Raw genomic sequence first — 26,204 nt, forward strand, 5'->3', positions numbered from 1 at the left:
CAGAAACAAATTAAATCCAACCCCCTTTGACTGCTGTTGACCCTTATCTAACTCTAATGAAATGCTGACCATTAGTTGAGAAGATTGTTGTGCATGGACTTTTAGCAATAAATCAGTTAAATTGAACCTTCATGTGTGAACCTTGTCTTTCATGCCTGACAATGTAGTGTGCATAACATAGGTTGCATTCTGTACACCAACATATTTATATTCTATACACAAACACATTTTCTATTGTGTGTGAATCATGGCTTAATGTTTTGCTTGTCCTGTCATTCAAAGGAGCAACTTCTGAATATACAGGACCAAGCCAACTATATTCAAATATCAGCTATATTCAAATGTTTATTCCTTTCAGACTTCTGCAAAGTCTGTCTGCCATACTCATTGCAAAACTAGACTTTTTTTCCTACACTTACTCATTTTCCTCCAAAGTATACAATTTGTAAGTGTTTCATAGAGCAAATCAGTTGATATTTGGGGTTTTGAAATAATGGTAGGATTTATTTTAGCAGTTGAGTATAAAAGTAGTAATTATAAAAGTATAAGTATAAAAACTGCATGTATGCACAGAAAAAGACACTCTATTTGGATTCAGTATGAGTTGATGCTACTCAAGTAACCTTTGAACTTGATTATCCAAATGAATTAGCTGAAAAATGATTTAATTTTTTTCAAGAGAACAGAATGAAACAAAACATGAGTATGAGAAAGGTTACTTCTTTACTCACCTTCTCTGCTGATTGTGCCGTTCCAAAAAAGATTGGAATAAAAGCTAACCAAATGATACAGGTGGTGTACATGGTAAATCCAATTGGTTTTGCTTCATTGAAGGTCTCTGGAACGCTTCTTGTTTTAATCGCATATACAGTACATGTTACCATTAAGAGAATACTGTATCCAAGAGAACAAATTAGTGATAGATCCGAGATGTCACATTTCAGAATCCCACGGGCATTTTCAGGATCCACAGTTCTCTGCTCTCCATAATCTACTATGATATGTGGAGGATCAATTGCAAACCAAATGAAGACTCCTATCAGCTGTATGGATATGAGGCTGAAGGTAATCACCAGTTGGGAACCTGGGCTGATGAACTTTGGAGCAGTGACTGATTTTTTCCCTTGCTCAAATATTCGATGGATCCGGTTTGTTTTGGTGAGCAAGGCTGCATAACTGAAGCACATCCCAAGTCCTAGGAAGATCCGTCGAAAAGAACAGATGGCAGTACCTGGACTTGCAATCATTAAAAAAGTGATAGCATAACAGAGAAAAATCCCGGTCAAGAGGACATAGCTTAGTTCACGCCCTGAGGCCCTGACAATTGGGGTGTCGTTGTGGCGGACAAATGTCACAATGACAAAGGAGGTTGCAATGATGCCAAGTATTGCTATGAAGACAGGCACAATCGCCCACGGGGAATGCCACTCCAGTTTGATGATGGGAATGAGTTGGCAGTCCGTGCGGTTGGCGTTTGGTTTCTTATCGAAGGGACACATTTCACAGGTGACCTCATCCACTTGGTATTGATATCCTTCACAGCGCTCACAATGCCAACAGCAAGCTACACCCTTAACCATCTTCTTCCTTTCCCCAGGTTTGCAGGGCACACTACAGACTGAAGTGGGGTGAGTTCGTTCTTTGATATCCCAAAGCATATCTTCTACCTATATATATATATATTAAGAAGAAAAAAATTAATGAGCCTTTCATCTTCTCCTATTTATAATATTCCTAATCTTGGACACAAGTTTCTCATGAATCACCTTGTTTTGACAATACAAATAGAGTTTATTTTTGTAAGAAACCCCTTTTTCTCTGATACTGATTTTATGGAACAGTTAAATGATTGGGCACAATAAATCATTTGCGCCTTGAGCTTGATGAGTGTCATTAGTTTCTATTTACCTCTTTACTGCTGACCAAATTGATGCCTGTGAAAAGATTTATCGACTCTTAAGCTCTAGACTGAAGCAAAGGCATCCTATAAAAAGGAATTTATGAGCTAATCACGTGCAAATATAGTTCTCAAACATTTAATTAGAAAATAATGGCATATGGGTTTGGAATTAATTTATATCCTAATATAAGGACAGAGTAAATATCCTGCACTGATCTAGGAAAGAACAAGAAGTTTTATTTCTCAGAAGTAAAATTATGAAGCAAGGAAATATTTCATTGTATTTCTACCTTTTGGATCTGTCTCAGGTTGTTTGCTTTTTTATCTTCTACAATCTACAGAGTTATTTGTTTACCATATTTCCTTTTTCCCCTCATCAAATTTCTCTGAGTGGCTTACAACAAAACAATGACACATAATAAAAGCTTAAACATCAATCCACTATACACAAGTAAAGTAGCATTCCTGATCATTCATCTCATTGATTCACTAATTACCACCAATCCTATCATGCCTCTCTAAGCTCACTAGGAAAACACTGCCTTTACTGCTCTATACAGGAAGAAGGAAGCAAAGAAAGCTTATTTCTGCTGCAGATTCCTACTTTTTAAAGATTCTGGATGAATAGAGGAATCTTCTGAATTCTCTCTCAGTCTGCATGAATCAAGCAATCTGAGTCTTCCTACTGCAGGTGACCATTGAAGGCCATGTTATAAAAGTATCTATCTATCTATCTATCTATCTATCTATCTATCTATCTATCTATCTATCTATCTATCTATCTATCATCTATCTATGGCTCTGTATGTGTGTGTTCCAGCATGACTCTGGAACGCCTTTGATTTCAATCAAACTTTGTACACAGGGGACTTACTCTCTGGAAAAAATACTGTGGTGGCAAGGCACCCCTAACGCCCATTGGGTTATGTGTTCTGTTAACACAACATACACAACATGTTAACGCAATATACTGTTATGCCTTAAAATGGCTTCTACTGTACTGCCTTAAAATGGATTCTACTGTACAGTGCAGTGGAGTTGCCGTGAAAATGGCTTCACAGTACTCCACAAGGGAGCTCACTCTGGTAAGTGGGAAAATCCAACATTAGAAATTATGCTTCTGGGAGCACAGGGAAAACATTTTTAACTAATTTAATTGTCCCTGAAATCAGGGCTCATGGAAAAGTTGCTTTTGCCATTGCCACTTCAGGAATTGCGGCAACATTAATGGAAGGAGGGAGGACAGCCCATTCTGCACTTACATTGCCACTTAACATCACCATTCCTGTTTAATACAGGATTGGGATAAATAAATACCCAGGCAATGCCAGGTTATTAGCTAGTAGCTGATAAAGAGAACTTTGAATTATATCTGGAAACCTATATAACCCAATACCTGGCTTTAAATGTTAGATAGTCTTTTGAATTCTGATGGGCTTTTGATTTTGTGCACACTAATTTGTTGTAGGAATCTCAGTGGTTCTGTAGATCAAGTAATCTTTTCAAGAGAAGGGCCCTTGGAATCCAGCACTATAGTAGTAACAACAAACTTTGCATGAGTCAATCCATCCATTTTTACACTACATTTCCTCATAATTTCTCTCCTTTGCACAGCTATAACTGGAATTCAAGGCACTTGGAAAGTCCCTGTTTCATAATGTACATGTTAGTATTTCATGAGTGTGACAAGAACCAGTTAGCCATGATCAGATATGAAGATATTAAGTGTTTCCTTTTTATTAGAAAGTTGTTTGGCTATGGAGATAATTATTCACAGCATTCAAACTTTAAACTTCTTAGAGATGTAGTGATATAAATAAATACTTAAAACATTTTATCGAGAGATAATAATTATACCAACAGACAACTTTTCCTCAAAGATTAATTAATTTACATTAATTACACTACTAATACAGTGCTAGATTACTTACAGTACTACATTTTACATTGGCATCCACAGCACCAACAAAGGAAGCAAATGACAAAACAACTCTGTTTCTTTTTGTAAATAGACACATAAATGTACATAAGGGGTGGAACATGTGTTGCAATATCACGATTGTACACTTGTTCTGTTGTTTTGATGAAACTGTCAGATTCTGCAGACTTCGCTGGTTATTTTCTTCCTGTAGCGCAATTACAAAATATTACTTGGCTATAGCTTCATTTAAGCTTTTTTAAACTACTGCTTTGATGACTTTTAGCAGAAATATGATTTCTTTTTACAAAGAAACAAATATATTAAAGAAGGGAAACATGTCCCACTCATGGTGCTGCTGAGCTACATTTTCCATGGTCAGTGAAAGCTACACTTTGGCAACATCACAAGGGTTACACGTCCTTCACCTATTTCACATTCACAGATAAATAAATCATATCACATGGGACCAACCCTAGACCACTTAAGAACCTCTTTGCCAGTAGAATGGAGAGGCATCATGTTTCTTGATGTTTGGGAATAGTCAGCTTAGTCTGATTCAATAAATGTCTTCTGGAAGAGGCAATATTCTTCAAACATAATGCATGCAAATTTAACTCAATGAATTCAATTTTACCTCTACTTTATTAAACATGAAAATACTATAGGTAGAGGTGGGGTAGTCACTCAACACAGTTGAAAAGAATATTTTCTTTAGCCAATTCAGAATCAAACCAGTACTTTTTTAAAAGAAAATGTTAGAACGTGCAGAGATGTATAGACTAACAATGGAAATAAAAGAAAGAGGGGGAACAGAATACTATTTGATTTGGGACACGTGGTATAACTGGTTAGAGAATAGAAGCAAAGAAGAAGAATATAAAAGTAAATTAAGATGTGATTTTAAAAGGTTATATATATAGTTATGCAATCATAATATTGGTACTTTGTATAGAATAGATATGTACACAAAAGGAAAGAAAGAATTATGAAAATAACTTGTATGTACTTGGGAGATATACTGATACCGCAGCGTTGCAAGGATCAAAATTGTGATATAAAATAAAGAAAACTGTTTAATAAAAACTTTTTTTTAAAAAAAGAATCAAACCAGTACTTAAAACCCAACACATTATTTTGCAGCTAGAAGAAATGATTCCTGATTGTGAGAACTGGGAATCACATGTCACAAATTAGCAATCAAACAGGCTTGTTTGTCCCAATGTTATTTTTTTCCCCCAGAACATGGAAAACTTCACCTGTGCAAAGGCAATCTTCTACTGAGTTGCACCAGACTGCTCTTTAGTTAAAAAAAAATATTCTAAAAGAAGTTTAACAGTGACCCACTACAAAAGATCAATTTGCCCCAAGGGTTCACTAGTGGGTTTTTTTTTCTCCCTTTAATGCTTTCAAAGGGCCAGTTGACCTAGTTAATTATATTCTATCAAACAATTTTCATTGTTTTGGGAAGAAATAAGGGATGGTACAAAATGAATGGATCAGAAATTTCAAAACAATAGGATAATCCCATCATTTAAAAGGTATGAAACAATGTTCATTGTCTCTATTAGTAATAATAGGTTTCTGATTAGACATGAACTCTTCAGGATTTTCATTAAAAATATCTCCATTACAATCTAATGTAATATTATATATATACATCGATAACATAGTTTTAGAATCTTAATGGCAGACTAATTATCTGAATAATTATCCTTTAGAAAACTTTAGGAATTTGACATTAGCAAAATAGCCATACTGCAAAAGTTTGTGCAAAAGTTTAAAGCAATATTTTCTAACTTGGCAACTTTAATATATAGAATAGAATAACAGAATTGGAAGGGACCTTGGAGGTCTTCTAGTCCAACCTCCTGCTTAGGCAGGAAACCCTACACCACTTTAGACAAATGGTTATCCAATCTCTTCTTAAAAACTTCCAGTGCTGGAGCATCCACAGCTTCTAGAGGCAAGCTGTTCCACTGATTAATTATTCTAACAGTCAGGAAATTTCTCCTTAGTTCTAAGTTGCTTCTCTCCTTGATTAGTTTCCACCCATTGCTTCTTGTCCCACCCTCAGGTGCTTTGGAGAATAGCTTGACTCCCTCTTCTTTGTGGCAGCCCCTGAGATATTGGAACATTGCTATCATGCCTCCCCTAGACATTCCTTTCATATGTGAACTTCAATTCCCAGAATTCCCTAGCCAGTCCAGTATACATAACATAAAGTAACTAATATAATGAGAGGTGAGGCGTTGTGACATGTAAAGTTTGGGAAGCAAAAATTGTTCTATTTTTAATGTAGATTTTCTAGGCAAAGTCATGAGCAACTGACAATATGCACGATTTTCCTTCCTTCCTTTCTTTAATATGTATTGTACTAGGGTCAACCACCCCAATGTCATTTTTTCCAAATATGCCCTGATTTTGAAGCATTTCTTTTATGTTAATCTTTTTGTTGCAGCAATTTTATCTCAACCTCTATTTCCTTTTGATAAATCTTTTCAGGAGGGAGGGAGGGAAGGAAAGAAAGAGAGAGAGAGAAAGAAAAAGAAAAGAAAAGAGAGAAAGGAAATGAGAAAGAAATAAAAAGAAGAAAGGAAGGAAGGAAGGAAGGAAAGAAAGAAAGAAAGAAAGAAAGAAAGAAAGAAAGAAAGAAAGAAAGAAAGAAAGAAAGAAAGAAAGAAAGAAAGAACCCTACATATTCTGCTGTTGCTGTCTGATGCTTATTATTGTTAGAGTTGCTGAGGTAAAAATAAATCAAGGGCAATTATTTTTTACATTACTAACATATTATTCCTTTTTTTAGCTGTAAAATGGGGATGGGATCAATAGCTAAACAGGAGAAAGAGAGCACCAGAAACCAGACAATTATTTTGGTTGTTCCATTGTGCAATTGGGAGTAATATTCATTTAATTGTCCACTAGGCAGTATTTCACAAAATTTCATCCAACTATTTTCACTCCTACTGCAGTGAAAGAATGCCTCTCAGAATGCTTGCAATTGTTAAATAAACTTTGAAATATCCCACAGGTTACACAATCTATTGACTGCAAAGGCAACAAATCCTCATTTCAAGAAAGTTAGTTGTAATGATTCGTATAATATTTTTCATTTCAGTGCCTCTGAAAAATAAACTATAATTCACATTATGACATGGTATAAGTGTTCAAAAAAATATCCTGGGTGAAGATGATTGTTTTTAATTTTTGCAAATAAAGGCTTCTGATAGCCTTAGGCTCTTGGGTCTTGGAAAGATTAATGAAGAAACTGTGGAATGTATAAATAAAAATTGGGAATTTGTAATGCTAGTGACTGTGTTTAGAGATATTGCATTTTTATGTTAAATTTATACAGACTTATAAACTCAGAAGTGTTCTCTCCTGTCTTCATTATATTAGTTTTGTATGTAAGAGTACTTTATTTTACATTTGAAAATGTAGTCAAATATATTTTGGTACAAATAAAGAAATCTAGAAGTAATGGGATTAGTGAAGCTATTGGTTATCATGGTGGGACCACTTTTATCTTTGTAGTCTTGAGAGGTCTGGTGAGCAGAAGAAGGGAGTGCCTTTCCCTTATTAACTCATTACTTCTCTTTGCTGTTGATTGGGGTATAAGCACACCCATCAAGTGCTCACATGTTCATTCATGGCAATTGAGATGATACAACAAAGGTATAAAATCTACTCTTATTTCTGGATCTAGATGTCGAGCTGGTTAGCTGAAAAGCTGACAGCCCAGGTTTGAAACCTGACCTCTGTGTGATGGAGTGAGCTCCTGTTACTTGCTGTAGCTCCTGCCCACCTAGCAGTTCAAATGCATACAGATGTAAATAGATAGATAGGTACCACTTTGTTCGCAAGGCAACAGTGTTCTGTGTGCCTCGGCATATGGTCCTGTGGCCACATGACCACAGAAATGTTTTCAGACAATGCTGGATGCCTTGGCTAAGAAACAGAAATAAGCTCTTCCCCCTAGAGTCAGCCATGACTGGACAGGGAATTCCTTAGCTTTACCTTTTATTTAGTGAAGAAATTACAATATCAATGATCAATTGATTTTAATGTCACATCTATTTTTGCACTTATTTGTGAGGAATTCAAGTTTCAGTGAATAGATTTTTAGCTATCCTCATATTTACTGGACTGTATTTAAGTTTATTTCAGAATAGTCTGTGAATTTACAATCTTTCTGGTAGAGTTTATTTCCTTCTTTATTTTACTCTGTTTTTACTACTTCAACAACATTAGTTTAATATACAAAGAATGGATATCAAGAGCACCCTTAAATCATGTTTTAAAGCTACAATTCTGGTATAAGGCTTTCTTTCAATTTAAAACAGCATACTGATTATAATCTAAATGTTGGTTTTGATTTATAGTTTATACAATTGATTCTAAGTTAAGCTCTGAAAATTCTTAACATAAACATGAAGCAAAGATCCCATGCCAATTAACAAGAAGAATAAGTGGGTCAACACAGACCATCTAAATTAAGTATGCTGTCTGATCTTTAATGACACCAGTAATCATTCATTTTGTGAAAATTGAACTAACAACAGGGCATGGTGTCAGCATGTACGGCATAAAGATTAATGAGCTCATTCACCTTCTGGACTGCTATATTACCATTAAATTGATTAGTAGAATGGTCCATGTATTGAAATCACAAACAATCTGATGGATTTATCTGAACTTTTGATTAGATTGTTCTATGATGAACAGCACACTTTCGGCTTCTCATTGTTACTTTTGAATGGGTAATAAATGCTAACATGTTTTGTTCTATGGATTTGAGTAGGGCAAATATGGATTAGATCTTACCCCTGCTTCTTTTGAAATAGAAGGGAAACTCCTGTGACAGGAAAGCGTGGAGTTTGTATATTCTCTTTTAAGCTCTCTATGCTATCCAGAATTTGTTCTGTGAGGCTGCAAAAAAAGGGTAATTATATCCCAGAATTGTGGGGGAGAGATAACTTTATACTACAGCTAGCTCAGGCACTCATCTATCAGCTGGGTGGTTGCATCCTGTGCCTTCAGATCATGCCCTGGAACTTCACTTAACCAAGTGTTACATGTCACTACTGCTTCTATTATGAGTAGGTGTTATATGGTTATGCTTCAAGGTCTCCTTCATTAAAGAATATATGTCCTATGTCCTGATTTATCCACCCATAAGTGAGTGAACAATGCATTTGGAAAGGCATCTCATGCATTTAATGGAATATTCACTGTATTTTGACCAAAACATTACTAAAATTATGTTGGAAAGCTTACACTAAAGCAAATGTAATTTATTATATGAATCTAAAAAGATTATTGGATTCATGTAATACAGGTTTTATGTCTTGGGAGATGTATGACAATACATACTGAAATTGCAAATATTTAATGGGACTATAGATAGAAAACAAGTCAAGGGCAACCAATCCATCAGAAAGTAAGCAAAGCTAGAAATAAAAACTGTCAAGATTCTAGATTGACAGTCAGTTTCATTACTGCCAAGGTTTATAAGAATGGTCCCATCCCTCTACTTGATGGAAGTCTGCTGATAGAAAATCAGTTGTAACGTATTTGTTTTTCCTACAGTCCTATCAGGAGAAAACACTCAGTGGTATCAGTTGCATGCTTCATATTTTATGCATATAAATTAAATGCATGCACATTTATTGTGTTCATATACCTCCAGATGTAACAAAAATTACTCCCAGTAGTTTACTATATAAAAAGAGAGTAAAACCATAAAAAGCCACTAATATTTTCCCCCTTCTGTTCAATCATGTCTGACTCTGAGACTATCTGTGGAAGTCCCTGAAATTTTCTTGACAAGGTTTTTCAGAAACAGTTTGCTATTGCATGCTTCCTAGGGCTGAAAGTGACTTGTCCAATGTCAACCTGCTGGCGCTGTGTCTACAGTGAGTTTAGAAATCATGGTCTCCCAGTTTCTAGCCTGATGCCTTAATAGCAAACTGGTTCTCACTAGAAGGATGTAACAAATCAGAAAGACATAAACAGCTGAAATGATGAATAAGACTGATCACTCACAATCAAAATAATTCTTGTTGCTGGATCTCGGTAGAATCCCAATTTTGTATTCACTAAATGGCTCTGTGTGTGTGTGTGTGGGTGGGTGTGCGTGTGCGTGTGCATGTGTGTGTGTGTTCCAGCATAACTCTGAAACACCTCAAGCAATTTCAACCAAACTTGGTACACAGATGACTTACTCTCTGGAAAAAAAACACTGTGGGGTTAAGACACCCCTAATACTCATTGGGGTGTGTGTTCTGTTAAGATATAGCCTGTAGTACCACAAAATGGCTTCTATTGTACAACTCAGTGGAGTTGCCACAGTAATAGCTTCCATGGTACTGTACAAGTGGGCTCCCTCTGGTAAGGGGGAAAATCCAACATTAGAAATTATGTTTGGTCCAGAATCTTTTCCCCTATAAATAAATAACTGGAAAACACCAGGTTATGAGGTAGTATAAGATAAATATGCACCTCCACTTTACATTTCTTTGCATTCAAATTTTATTCAATTTTATATTCTGATATGGTAAAGATAGGTAATGGACTGGTTAACAGCAAAGCTACTCAGACTTCATTTGGATAAGGTAGACATAATGTTGCAAATATCTCAAGTAGGTGATTTTAACCAGATTAAACCCAGGTCTTTGTTGTGAACTTTAAGTATATATTTAAATTTAACTATCCTTCCAAAATGTGGACAACCCTTATCACGGAAACTAAGAGTGAATAAACTGCAGAAGCAATGTTCTTCAGCATATGTGCTGAAAAGATGCTGCTTGCAGGAATTTTAATGTGAAATGGAAATAATGTCTCTATTCACTTACCATGTCACTTCATCACATTGTTCCATTGTACCAGAAGGAATACACAACAGGGTGTTTTGTTTTATTTAAGTGTCTCTTATTGAACTCATCTATTTTTCAATAGATTAATCAACAAGAACATAAATACACTTTGTTGATGCCCTGGAAAGAGTTTTGCGATAGCTCCCAGTGGCTAAACTCTATGATTGCTGGTTTGTCTTATTCTTCGTACCTGAAAAGGGAGGAAAAGGCTAATAACAGCTGTTTATTTCCAGGACAATAAGTGCTTTTTCAGGGGTCCCAAAATGACATAATTATTTTCTTTCTCATGTCTTATCTTGAATGCTGGTATGAGTTAGCATTTCTACAAAAAACTAATTATGTAAACTAGAAGTAAGTAACTTAGAGGTCCTGGGTTAATTTAAAACACCCTTGTAAAAAAGCGATCTCATGATGTTTCTATTCTTCTCTAAACAGATTGTCAAGTTGGTAGAAAGAAAAGACAGCAAGAAGATTGAAAAAGGAATTGAGAAACAAATGGTTTTTTTTCTTCCTTTTGTTTTCACTATGGATATCTCTGCATTTCTTCAGTAGAGCTCGATGGCATGCAGGAGTTTGGATTTTTATCTTTGATCATGCCCATATGAAATTATCTGATCTTCAATCATTGGAATTTATGCATTTAGTGCTTGGATCGGCAACCTTCAACAATCAAAGAGCCACAAAGATCCTAACCAAAAGCTCCCCATTCAGTTCTGGAGCTGACTGGTTCCCTCTCCACAGAGTCTCCTCCTAGCACAGCGTCCTTTTTCCTCTACCTATCCTAACCAAAAGCACTATCAATTGTGGGGCTGACCAGCAACAGGGAGCCGCAGCAGAGGGATGAAAGAGCCACATGTGGCTCCAGAGCCACAGGTTGCTGACTCCTGATTTAGTGGATTGCACCCACCCAAAACAGAAAGACCAGAAAGACTTCGTTGGATTTTTCAGCACCTATAGTATATCTGGAGTCAGCTTAACCTTATATTCATCTGGGTGTTGATCACCAACTCAAGATAATATGTTTGGAGATGGTATAAAAACAGATTTCAGTTCATGGATGGGATTGAAAAGGACCAATTAGGCGTATGTGCATATCAAAGTGAGACTGTTCTCCTTCCCAGTTCTCCATATGGACCTCAGGGTACCCAGGAAATTAGCCATACTTGAATAAATACATCTACCACCTCTTTTATATCTTAAAATTCTTGAAAGTAACAGTCAATAAAAAACCAACCCCTACCCTAGATTCCTTGAGGAAGGTTTGAAGAGAATAGCGAACATTTCTAACGCACATGGTCATTGCATTTTATGTGAGGGATGTAGTTTTTCGGGAGGGTTTTGAGATATGTATACCTGGGAGATTCTGATTACAAACATCTTTATCTTCTTCACTTCCTTAAATTCGCAGTCTGCCTGTTTCTGGGATTAAGTAAAGCTGTTTATCTTTTGTTCACAATGGGAAAGGTTTTGATCAGGGCAACAGTTGGAGATATCTTTGAGCAAAGAATAGAAGAAGAAATTGAGAAATAGAGCCAGGGATGAATAAAAATGTGGTTACAAAGCTCTCTGCACTGCAGCCCTAAGCTATTTAACTGTAGCTGAGCACTTTGAAAGATGCATTTAGAAGAGAGAGCACATCAGGTTACTGAACCATAATCTACACCAGCTGCCTATTAGCTTCCAGGTAGAGATTAAGTGCTGGGTTTGAATGGCGCTCAGGAATTAATTTTCATTTGGCTCAATTAATAGCTGAGCAGTTGTACATTTTAATTGCCATTAATGCACTTAAGAGTCCAGTCTGGGCATATACTTTCAGATGAAGAGGAATAAAGGAAAAACAAGGACCCTTTCCTTATATTAGTCTCCACTGCACTATTTGTTTTTCTTTCTTTACATAACTTTTTTTTCTCTTCCTCTCCCCCCCACCCCTAATCAGGATTCTCCTCTGGTGACTTTCAGAGCTCCTGGAGACTTCAGATTTCAAATACCCAGTGTTAAAAAATAAAAAAAGAAAAGAAAAGAGCAACATATTTTCCTATTTTTGAGGACAGGTGAAACAGGACTACTTCGTGACTCACATATGGCTTTTGGCCAGTTTAATAAGCATATGGCTAAAAAAATGTAGCACACTTTTGCTCGTCCTTTTGAATTTTAAGACCTTCAAAAATTGATCTTGATTAATATTTCCCTTGAGCTGCTTCATAGGAAAAATTAAGTACCCTTTGAATTTAAAAAAAAAAAGCAATCAGATGAATGAGACAGATGGTCCCTAAGTAAATCAAGTATGGGAGAAAAAGCCAACAAACCCGAAACAAAGTAACAGATAATTTCTGTTTTATTTTCTACATCCTATTTATTTAATGTATGGTATATCATACATGGGCTACTAATATATATTAACATTTCACCTAGCTTAGTAAAACCCAATAAAATATACAGTCTATGTGAAAAAGGGATGTGGTGGCTCAGTGGCTAAGATGCTGAGCTTGTCAGTCAGAAAGGTCAGCAGTTCGGAGGTTCGATTCCCTAGCGCTGCATAATGGAGTGAGCTCCCATTACTTGTCCCAGCTTCTGCTAACCTAGCACTTCAAAAGCATGTAAAAATGCAAGTGGTAAAATAGGGACCACCTTTGGTGTGAAGGTAACAATTTCCGTGCGCCTTCGGCGTTTAGTCATGCAGGCCACATGACCACGGAAACATTTTCGGACAGTGCTGGCTCTTCAGCCTTGAAACAGAGATGAACACTGACCCCTAGAGTCAGGAACGATTAGCATATATGCGCAAGGGGAACCTTTACCTTTACCTTACATGTGAAAAATATCTATGTTCAAATACCAATGTCTAGGCTTTCTAACCATTAAAGCACATCATCATTCATATTTTAAAAAATCAGACACTAGACCAGTAGATGCCCTCAACTTAGTCATGATGTGACCTACTATTTGACATGGAACTCTGCAGTCGTGCTGAGGGGAGGATACTATGCCCCATTTATAGAGAGATTCCCGGAAGGCACTGTGTGAGGTGTGAATCCTATTCAGGACTGTCCATTGCTGATGTAGTTTAAAGTCTGGCTCCTTTTTTGTGGGATGATTTATATGTCAATTTCCTAAAGTGAGGACATTGTAATAATGTAATAATGCCATTGGGAGGAAAGGAATTAATGGTGTTTGTTTTTTAAAGTAAAGTCACTGTATCAGGATTACAAAAATATGAACCACGGCATGATGGAAGTAAAAAAGTATAGTAGAGAAAATTCTGCCACTTTGCTGCACACTTGAGAGTGATTCATTTTTGCAGTCTAGATGTATATTACTTAAATCTATCAGAGGATTAACACACCTGTTCTTACTGAGAAAAGAAACCTGAAAACTTGTTTTAGTGTCAGATGTAAGGAATCAGGACCATGTGTTAAGTTCCAGTTAAGCTGATTTATTGCTTATGCCTATATACAAGAATCTACTTAGTACTGACTAATGGTGCTAAATTGGCACTAGATAAGAGTTAATGGAATTCCAGAGGGGCTGGGCTTGGACCACTTGTGGGGACATACATGACTCTAAGTTGATTCCTCTCTTGACTGCCCTGAAGCTCTGCCTTTCCTTTTCCTACATATGTACAGTGGTTTATTGCTGACCCTAAGTTGTATGATCTGGGAAGCAACTGAAGAGTTACATGTTTGCCTTGTGCTTCATTAGAACCTCAATTGTAGAAATATTAGAAGTGCATTTGCTATTTAATTGGGGGTTGCCATGAGCCTCTAAAAGCATCAGAAAAGATATTTGCAGTAGGTGCTGTGATATGTTTATACCTACAAAAATCTGTATTGCATGAAAAGTGTTGGAAAACCTGAATGAACATGTTAGGTGTAGATTTTCATGAAGAAAAATATATGTAAGTACTCACTAAGAATCTTAGTACAAATGTACCCTTACCCATGTGAAGAATTCATATTTATAGAGTAGGGCTTTGCTATTCAGATTCAATTCAAAAGAGATGCCCTGGATTACATGGGTGTGTGAATGCAGCACTTTCTGTCTAATAAAGGCAGCCCTATCACATATCTTAAAATAGTTCTTCTGAACTGAAACTAAAGTTTTGTACAACTCTAAAGCAAAATATATATGATTATGTGGTTGTGACTAGGCAGGAACCTTTGGAGCTGCTATCAGATTCTGACAGCAAGGGGCCCTATGAGTCAGGCCTGGAGGAGGAGGAGGGCCCTGGACAGGGTTCTGACTCCGAGCAGGGCTCAGAGAGACTAGTTGGTCCCCAGGTAATGACTGAGCCTGGGATCAGTGAGAGAGGCTGACACAGAAACCTCCTGTGAGTTATTTCAGGATGCATGCAGGAGAAGGGCTGACCGACATAAGGAGCAATTGAGGACTCACAGGGAATGATAACAAGCAGCTATGGCTCGTTAGGATCTCCTCCTGCGGATAAAAGACTGATGGTGCTACGCCCTGGTTGCAGAAGTCAACATTCCATTCTGTTCCATTTCTGTTCTAGTCAAGCTCTCTGTGTGCAACCATCGAGAAAAAGCACTTGGATAAGTGACTTGATTTATATAATCCTGTTTTGTATTAGTTTATGAGTGAGGACTTTTGCCAGAGCATTTATCTGTGTTTATTTTGGGCTCGCAGCCAGCAAGAGCCGGGACTGATAAAAATATTCCTTTGAAGTTCTGTTTGGCTTTAGTTTCTGAACGAACAAGGTGGGGGTCAGAACAATTATGTATAGTCCATATTAGAGTCTAAATTTAGTTTTTGTCAGTATTAAATATACTGGTAGTTCTTGACTAACAACCATTCATTTAATCACCAAAGTTACAACAGTACTTAAAATAATTGACTTATGACCGTTTTTTTACAGTTACAACCAGCAACAATTGGCAATTGGCATGTATTTAGGTATTTATGATGGTTGCAATATCTCACGTGATATCCTTTTGTAATCTTCTGACAAGCAAAGTCCATGGGCAAGCCAGATCGACTTAACAACTGTGTTACTAATTTAACAACTGCAGTAATTTATTTAAAAATTGTGGCAAGAAATGTTGTAAAATGGCACAAAATTCACTTGCGCCTACTACGGATAGATCTCAACTTATGACCACAACTGTTGTTAAGTGAACTTTGCCCCATTTTATGACCTTTTTTGTTTCACTTGTTAAGTGGATCACTGCAGTTGATAAGTTAGTAACACAGTTGTTAAATAAGTGTAATCTTTATTGTCATTGTACTTAAATGCAACGAAATTGGTAAATGAATCTGGCTTCCCCATGACCTTAGGATACAACAACCAGCATAAATATGATCCAGCTGCCAAGCCTCTAAAGTTTGACTATGTGAGCATGAGGATGCTGCAAAGGTCATAAATGGTCATGTCACTTTTTTCAGTGCCACTGTAACTTTGAACAATCACTAAATGAACTTTTGTAAATTGAGGACTACCTGTATCTTGCTCAGCAACAGAAATTTGGACTGAACTGTGGTTGAGGATTATCTGTGCTGTATTCATATTGTTTTAGTGTTTCAGTTTATCTGTGATTTTGTTTTAATACAATAAATTTCACCTGTGTTTTTGTGAAAAACTGCAGTTAAGGATTTTGCACCTACCTAAAATGAAACATTCCTTAATAACTGTAGTTTTAAATGCAGTATACCATAATATGTATGGTTTTTAATTCAATAATGAAAGACATTACCCTTTTCATTGGAAATGTTATTCCATGGGATTGTATTCACAAATGATAACTGTAGTTGAAAATTCAGCTAATTCCACTATGATATCTGGGGTATAACGTCCCCAGATATGTGAGGAATGTAATTATTTTTTAATGAATATTCTGAAGTAATAATGAGGAAAACTAGCAGGCTCCTTTAAATTGTGCAATCTGTGTCATAGTGACGTTTATAGCATCATGCCTGTAAAAGAATCCTACGGCTATTTCTTTTTCACTCCTTTGAATATGAATCTCTCTCTTTCTCTCTCCCTCCCTCCCTCCCTCCCTCCCTCCCTCCCTCCCTCTCTCTCTCTCTCTCTCTCTCTCTCTCTCTCTCTCTCCCTCTCTCTCGCTCTCTCTCTCTCTATCATCTCTCTATCTCTATCTCTCTACCTCTATCTCTATTATCTCTCTATTTCTCTATCTCTCTATCTATGTCCATGGGGAGACTTCAACTGATTGAGGAATTCACAGAATAGAATATGAATATATTCCCCTGTAAAGACGATGCTACTTACAAGGTTAACTTTGCCATGAATTCCTGTAGAATGGGTACACTATCTTTACGAGATACCGTAAGTGAGAAATACATGAAGTTAGAGACTGGTATTCCAATCATGCATTGTTTTGGTCCTGGATGGGATGAAGGCAACAATCAAAGTGTGAAAACCAAAGATATATGGTAAAAGGTAAAGGTTCCCCTCACACATACTGTTGTGCTAGTTGTTCCCAACTCTAGGGGCCAATGCTCATCTCTGTTTCAAAGCCGAAGAGCCAGCATTGTCCGAAGACATTTCCGTGGTCATATGGCCGGCATGACTAAATACTGAAGGCACATGGAACGCTGTTCCTTAGGTGGTTTCTATATTTCTATTTGCAATTTTTTACGTGCTTTTGAACTGCTAGGTTGGGAGAAGCTGGCGCAAGTAACGGGAGCTCATTCTGTTACATGGTGTTAAATGATTTGAACTTCCGAACTGCTGATGTTTCTGATCAGCATCTTAGCAACTGAGCCATAAACCTGAATATGATTGTGAGGCACAAGAAAATGCATGTTCTACCAACATTATTAAAAACAAACATAAAAGAACATATTTTTTTTTTAAAAAAAACCATTGTGATTGGTAGATTTTTGTGATGAAAATGAGATGAAAACATTATGACAGTGAATAAAAAGGCAGGAGATCTGTAATAGCAAATGAGGGTTTCTAACTTGGAAATGCAAATCTCATTCAAGCCCTATTTTCTTTTGTTCTGGTGTATATTGTAAGGTTGAATTATTTCAGAACTTTAGGCCAAGGAACATAATTGGTATTATTTTAAATTTATCAGTTGTCACTGTAATAAAAATAAAGCTACCCCTCCCCTCTTTTTTTTCTTAAGCTACACGCCAATTCTTTTCAGCAAAATGCTGGATTAGTACAGCAATTAGTTCTCAAACTGTCACTGATAAGCAGACAAAAGAATATCTTAGTGATATTTAAAATGCGCAAGTAAGTGAGCGTGCTTAATTTAATAAAATACCCCCACCTATGGGTGAATTGTTATGATTCTTTAATTTCTAGAAATGGGATTGGGAGATGTCTGACATTGACTTGGTTCAGGGATCTAGATCTCAAGGTAGAAAGACCTACAGAGCATGCAAAAACTCTAGTTTTGCAATCAACTGAAACTTCTTTAAGCAGCTTCATTTTTCCCCTCTGGAATTTCCAACAATCCAGAGTTGCAGTAAGATGCCATTAAAAAACATACCATATTTTTTGGTGTATAAGACGCACTGTACTATAAGACTCACCAAGATTTCGAAGAGGCAAATAAAAAAAGGTTTTGCACTCTGCAGACCTCCCAAAAATGGGCCTTTTTTGTGAAAACGGGCCCATTTTGTTTGTTAAAAAGGGTATGAATAGCCTTTAGGAGGCTTGTAGAGTGCTTCTGGGGGTTGGGGGCAGCAAAAATGAGCAAAATCTCTCATTTCCGCCCTCCCCAGTCCCCGGCAGCACTCTGGAAGCCTCCTAAAGACTATGCATGGCCATTTTTGCAAAGGGGGCAGGGTTTCAGGAGGCCAAAAATGCTGTATTCAGTGTATAAAATGCATCCAGATTTTCACCTCCTTTTTTGAGAGAAAAAGGTGCATCTTATACTCCAAAAAATACAGTACTTGGTTTAAGGAACTGGAAATGGCTGTCATATGCTTTTCCATATAAGCCCTAGGAAAACCATGAATGCAATCTTGCCTTTTGGCAACAACATATTTAACTGAAAACCTCACATGCATAACAGAATGAGGTAACACAATCAATTTGTGGATAATCAGAAATAGTGGAATTACTGTAGGTATACAGAATCTTACATTCATGCTTATTCGTAATTTTTGGCCTGTAAATTTATTTGTTCTCTCTGTTCCCTCCCAACCAACTGTATTTTTATACCTAACAGTATGCAAGGTTTTGAGGCATTTATTATTGGAGGTTGTGCACAACTTTAAAGGGGCATCTCACTTTGGTCTAGTGAAGCACCTTCTCACAGGAAAAAACATGAACCATCATCATAAGCAGCAGAGGTGGTATTCTGCCGGTTCTGACCAGTCCGCCTGCCCCCAACCAGTAGTGGAAATCACGGGTAGATCCACTCACCCGCCCCAGCAATACAGCATCCCATTTAGGCCCCTTTTTAAGACAAAGTGCATGCATGGAAGGCGGAGCGCATGCGTGAACGTGGCTTGTGTGAGCGAAGCAAGTGTGCACATGCACCCCCACATTTGCGAACTGGTAGGGAAGGGAAGGGAATACTACCCCTGGTCTGCAATACTTCATCTCAACAAACCAAAGTGACTTTTGCATATATGCAGTACTGTACTACACATCTCCTTCAAGACTAGGTCGCTGGTCAAGATCAAATGGCTGCAGGTAGATGCTTCAGAAGACAGAGCATACTGTCTTCATTACATTATGTAAAGCACCTATTTTACCTGTTGGTGAAACATGCTTTGATGAGCCTAAACTGGCTTACTGCAATGTATTGTGCATGGAAATAGCTTGCAGGTACTTTGGACGCCTTAGTCTTTAGAGCAGAATTTCTGAACTGACTAAATGTTGTTTTGCCAGCTATGGTAGCTGGCAATCAATTTTCAGATCCAAAGTCTTGATTTTAAAGCCTTCAGTGGTTCAAGACCAGAAGTTCTGCAAGAAGAGCTTTTTTAGTCTCTTTAGTCATTTTTGAAGGTGCCCTTGCTATTGAATACAATGGGCAGCTAAAAGAGATGAAGCAGGTTGTCACACTTATCAATAACCTAAATTATTCATCTTCTCCCAAACATTTTTAATAGGTTTTTTGCCAATCTGATTTTAAATGTCTGTACTACACATACTGGTTGGATAATAGATAATGGATTTATACACTTTATATTTCTCCAGGATTATTTATTAATTGCACTTTATAGTTTTTCATTGTTCATTTTTGCCCTCATGTTTTTTTAATGTTTTAAAAACTGTCATTCTAACAGAAAAGTTTGGGTTGGGGGCATTACAAATAAAATAAATAACAAAACCATAAACTGTTGGCATCAGATTTCATTATTAGCTCTAACCTCTATAAAAGGAAACTGAAGGAAAATTATTTTTGTAAAAATGATGTTTCTTTTGGTTCATAAGAAAAACAATTCCAAATCCATACTGGAGAACAACCAAAATGGCATCAAAAATGTGTCACCATTCCAATTCTTTATATATATTTTTTATCCTAGAGAGATTAGAAAGAAACGATACTAAATTCAAAAAATTAAAGCTGGATGTTTTAGTCATTTGAACGTTAAAATCAGCTCAATGGATAGACTATAGAGTTAATACATTAAATAGTGACAGATGTGACTGAGGGCTCCCCATATAGAAGTTCTAGAAGCATAAAATTACTGATCTTTTAATTCCATTTTATTCTTTCAGTTCTATTTTTCTTATCCAGTTCTTCCTTCATTTTTGCATTTTTTCTAAATTCTGCCTCATTAATTTACCGTTTTATGGGTACACTGGCTGTAAATTGGGTCTGAGCAACTTGTCTATTAAAATATAATCTAATAATCTTTTCATCAAATATGCTATTGGAAATATGTAGAGAAAACAGCACCTATTCACTACATTCAAGTATCAAAAACATTCCAGGTTCATGATAACTGTACAAATGTCAGTTGCTTTTTACAATAAGTTGTGTTTCCCATCAAAAATTAATCTGTCTCAACTCTACAGGATTTCAATGATGGTGCTGCACAACATATAGTGATTATAAGGAAATATTATCCTGCCGCACATGATCCAGGATTAAAAACGTCTAAAAATAACTTTTACAAAACATATTAGTTTGGAAACGATAATATTGTAGCAATTAATAATCCAAAAAAGTAACTGATTCTGTCTGGCCCAAGCATGAAGATCTATACATGACAATTCATGCTTCATTAGTTTTAAGTAATAATAAGCAATAATAAATTCAAGATATGGTTTCAAGCAATCCTTTCATTATTCCTGCCAAAAATCAATTGTTTCTCAGACTAACTGTACATCTTTCCAAAATCCTTGGCTATGACTATGTTTAGCATGCATGTGCTTTGTGTGTGCATGCGTGCTTTGCGCGTGCATGAATCTAAACTACTTACATGCAGTGCTAAAAATGAAGCATTTAGAAGCTCAGCTGCTTACCTTCCAAGTCAGCAATGGTAAGTAGAATAGTGGGGGGGGGAATTATCTGTGCCACGTGATTGAGATGAGCCTTTAAAGAATGGCACATCTGAAATAATTATCATAGAACAAACTATAAAAGCAATGTTTTTATTTCCTCTGGCATATGTCAAACAATATTTTAAATGTTGGCATTTTACCTGTTCATTTTTAGTGCGATTGGGAAATAAGGAGTCCCGATGGCACAGTACTTAAGGGCAGTATTGCAGGCAAACTCTTGCCCACTGCCTGGAGTTTGATTGTGAGGGGGCTGAAGGTTGACTTCAGCTTTCCATCCTTCTGAGGTCTGTAAAATGAGAATCCAGATTGTTGGGGGCAACATGCAAATAATGTTGACATTGTAAACTGCCCAGAGAGTGATCTAAAGCACTATTAGGGGTATATAAATCTAAATGCTACTCCTATTGCTGTAAAACTTCTGATTTAGCAAAGTTTGAAAGGAATGCTTCATTCTAAACATTACTTTTGAGCAAAGCAACTCTTCAAAGCCGGTTTGCAAAATGATGAGACTTCCTTCTGTGAAGGAAGCAAAGTGAAGCAGATAGATTCTCCTTTTTGCATGAATCCAAGGCTTTATCTGGCATGTTTATAAGAGGCTCCTGAATGGGGTTTTTTACAGCTGCTAAAACTGCTGGATGAGGCCTCCAAGCAGTATGAAATGCCACTATAAAGTGAATTATATCAGTCTGGTGCAAAGAATTCCATCAGTGTAAAGCCACCAATATCTCACACAGGCCCATAACAAATCAGTTGAGCAAGATGCATGGATAAATTATGCTCCCTGGATAGTATATTTAGATAGGTAGGTTCAGTCTTCTTATTTGGACTGGCAGAGCCATTAATTCTTTTTGGACAAAAAGGATACAGAGTCTACCTATTGTTTAAAGCCTTTCTTTACCATCCTAATAGCTAGCATTGATAAAATGACACTTTAATATCAGTAGGTTATGAGTCTTTTGGATCAAGTTCGTAGATTTAGAGGATAAAAATAACAAGTGGAAACAAGAGAAGAAAATTTATTTTGTTTTGACTTTGCTTTAAAAAAAAATGGTAAGAGTCTACAATTGCATCAGTCCTAGTACCTGAGCTATCATAGCAGAAGTGCTTTACAGGTAGACCTCCACTTACAATCACAACTGAGCCCAAAATATCTGTTGCTAAGTCAGACATTTCTTAAGTGAGTTTTGCCCCATTTTAAGACTTTTTTGGCCATAGTTATTAGGTGTATCACTGTAGTTGTTAAGTTTGTAACTCAGTTGTTAAGTGACGCTGGCTTCCCCATTGCTTGTCAGAAGGTTACAAAAGGTAACCACATGACCCCACGACACTGCAACCGTCATAAATATGAGTCAATTGCCAAATGTCTGAATTTTTATCATGTGACCATGGGGATGCTGCAAGTGGTCATAAATCTGAAAAATGCTCAGAACTCCCTTTTTTTCGGTGCCATTATAACTTTGATTGGTCACTAAATAAACTATTTTAAGTCGTGGACTACCTGTATCTTATAACAGTGATTTCACAAGTTGAATTTATCTTCCATATATTATCTTTACTTTGTATTAGTTTATATACATACATCCTTCAATTCACTTTCAAGGTAAGCAACATTATGCAAAGTTATGCCCACAGTCTGGAATTTGATCCTGATGGGACACAGGGTTGATTCAGGCTTCCATCTTTTCTAGGTCTGTAAAATGAGGAGCCAGATAGTTGGGGGCAATATGCTGACATTGTAAACCATCCAAAGAGTGCTGTAAAATGTATCTTCAATGGGACGGTATGTAAGTCTAAGGCTCTAAGTGCTATTGCTATGCTTTTCCATCTTTGCTTTCACCATGGCCATGCACCAATTCATACATTGAGATCTCATCAAGTCTATCCATCTAATCCCAATTTTCTCAAACATCCACACTCATTCATTTTTGTCAACATTTTCTTCTTTTACCACAGAAATTGCATAACTACCACATTCCCACTGCATTCTCTCTCTCTCTCTCTCTCTCTCTCTCTCTCTCTCTCTCTCTCTCTCTCTCTCTCTCTCTCTCTCTCTCTCTCTCTCTCTCTCTCTCATATATGTATATGTATATGTATGTATGTATGTTTTCTGAGATTTTCGTGGGTGTTTATATGTAGGTCTTTGGTTATTCGGGTTTTCTCCCGCATAAAATTGGAAGTGTCTTGGCGACATTTCGACAAAGTCTCATTCGACATCTTCAGGCTGGTTTGCTCGGCTTCACGAAGCCAAGCAAATCAGCCTGAAGACTTTGGCGAAATGTTGCCAAGACACTTCCAATTTTATGTGGGAGAAAACCCATCGATCGATAGATATAGAAGAGGTTCCACCAGTGGACCCGGAAAGCAGGCAACACCTACAGAAGAGGTTCCAAAATTTTTTGAAACCCACCACTGGTCCTTAGATATGATTATTCTACACTATCATGCTCATATTTATAAAACTCAGTGCCTCTGTGAAAGGTAAGGATGACTACTGCATTTATGGTGCAATCATAAGGTGGTTCTGACAAGTGTCGTCGGCATCTTCATATCTGGTCACATGGGCGGCAAGCCACTCCCATCTGGTCACATGGGTGACAAGCCATTGCCACAAAGGAGGCCACATCCACAGAGTAGGTTCGAATAATTTTTGAAACCCACCACTGGTATATATACGTGTGTGTGTGTGTGTGTGTGTGTGTGTGTGTTTGTGTGTGTACGTGTATTTGTATATGTATGTGTATGTATGTATGTATGTGTGTATGTATGTATGTATGTATGTATGTATGTATGTATATGTGGCTTAGAGGCTAATACAACTGCCTAATATGTAAAAACAGCCCAGGTTCGAATCCTAGTAAGGGTATGGCTAGCTGATAAGAGCTAAATAGCTTGAAATAGATCTATACTAGTCTCCCTTTATTTATTTATCAGCACGAATGCAACATACATACATACATACATACATACATAGTCACAAACATTCAAGTTTTTCTCTGTGATCCTATACATTGATCAGCCCAAATCATAATCATGATTTTCTTAACTGGAAAGAATGAAGCTTCTCTCTCTATTAAAATCATTAGGATTAATGGGATTAATATGGGTTCAGTTATCCTTAAACTAACTTTCAAGCATATGTGCTATACATGGTATCTGTATTGAAAATTAAATCTGTATTTTCTTCTAATAGGAAATACATCCACAATAATTAATGACAGTAGCATCAAATATATATTTTTACTAATATCAAAATTCAATTTAATTTTCAATAAGTATAAAAAGTCTCTTCAGACCATTTTTCAACGAAGGCGGTTTTATTGTTTTGATTTTCTTCTGATTACCTTCAATTTAACCTGGATCCAGTGCAATGGACCATATGGGAAAAAAGTGACAACAATGCCAGGAGTATCATTGCAAAAGTCATCACTTTATGTCTTATTCAAAGCAATTTCTCCTCTTTGCATCCTTTATGCTTCAGCATTTTCAAAACCTCCTCATGCTTCATTGAAGAAATCCATCTTTCCTTGTGCATGAAATGATAAAACTAAAATCCTTTTTTTGCCTAGCTACTGCACCAGATGTAATTTTCCCGGAAGCCTAAAATATTTCTATGTCTAATGCTAATCCATATTCCATTGTCTCAGATTTCCCTTCGGGAAATATTGATGTCATTGTATGCTTTATAGAGTACTTATTGGATATTTTCCTAATTGGCTATGCATTTTGCCACTATATCATTAGATGCCGTATCCATCTCCAGTGTTTTCCTCAGTAAAAACAAGGCAGTAGATCATCCAGTGGCTCAGGCTCAGGTTCCCTGTGATCCATTACAAGTATTCCGTTTCAGAATACTCAATACAGAATACAGAGAGAACCCCACAACTTTAAGTTTGCTGTTCCCCATCCTTCCTATTCAAACTGGATGTTGAATTTTTATAAATTTTATCCCATCCTATTGTAACTGTTTTTGAAGACAAGTCCTACAAAAGCTCATGCTTTACCCATAGCTATTGATCTGGCTGTCTCTGCTCTTTTCACAGAGAGCTCCCATGTTGAATTCAAACTCTATCAAACAAGGAGAACAGGAGTCACACTCAGTTGCAAGAACTACTGAACATAAAAGCTTGCTTGACAAGATTCTGACTAATCTGCTTTTCCCTTGGCTACTTGGCTTTGTGCTACACAGAAAACCAGAGGAAGCATCTCAAGAACCAAAACAAAAACTATCATCTGCACCCATTTGACTCTGAAGAAAACTAAGTACCACAACCTAATTTTCTTATTTTAATGTACTTGCTGTTGAATCTATGCTCATTTGTATGTATATGTATATGTATATGTTATGTGTATGTGTATGTGTATGTGTATGTGTATGTGTATGTGTATGTGTATGTGTATGTGTATGATGTATATGTATATGTATATGTATATGTATATGATGTATATGTATATGATGTATATGTATATGATGTTTATGTTTATGTTTATGTTTATGTTTATGCTTATGCTTATGTTTTTGTATATGTATATGTATATGTATATGTATATGTATATGTATATGTATATGTATATGTATATGTATATGTATATGTATATGTATATGTATATGTATATGTATATGTATATGTATATGTATATGTATATGTATATGTATATGTATATGTATATGTATATGTATATGTATATGTATATGATGTATATGTATATGTATATGTATATGATGTATATGTATATGAAGTATATCTATATGTACCGTATTTTCACGACTATAAGCCGCACTGAAAATCCTAAAATTTGATAAAAAACCGGCAGTGCGGCTTATAACCCGGTGCGCTTTATATATGGAAAAAGATAGAAAATCTCTCCCTCCCGATTTTACGCTCAAACTTGAAGCTCGCACACGTCCCTTGGGTCTCTCCCTCCCGATTTTACTTAGTACGCTCAAACTTGAAGCAGGCACACGTCCCTTGGGTCTCTCCCTCCCGATTTTACTTAGTACGCTCAAACTTGAAGCACGCACACTCCCTTGGGTCTCTCCCTCCCAATTTTACTTACGCT

The 26,204-nt window shown here is 36.6% G+C and overlaps 1 protein-coding gene across 3 annotated transcripts in view; it reads right to left on the bottom strand.

Annotated features, from left to right (window-relative positions):
• Positions 1-26,204, bottom strand: part of GRM8 (glutamate metabotropic receptor 8) — a 523,312-nt gene that overhangs the window by 64,769 nt on the left and 432,339 nt on the right. For all 3 annotated transcript variants that reach the window (XM_087723690.1, XM_087723687.1, XM_087723689.1), the window contains exon 9: positions 732-1,667. In XM_087723690.1, the coding sequence (XP_087579816.1) occupies positions 732-1,667 (936 nt within the window). The remainder of the gene's footprint in view (positions 1-731; positions 1,668-26,204) is intronic.

This window comes from Thamnophis sirtalis, unplaced genomic scaffold (assembly GCF_051295495.1).
Source record: "Thamnophis sirtalis isolate CommonGarterSnake01/CBP01778 unplaced genomic scaffold, rThaSir2_p1.2 scaffold_9, whole genome shotgun sequence".
Classification (NCBI taxonomy): Eukaryota; Metazoa; Chordata; class Lepidosauria; order Squamata; family Natricidae; genus Thamnophis; species Thamnophis sirtalis.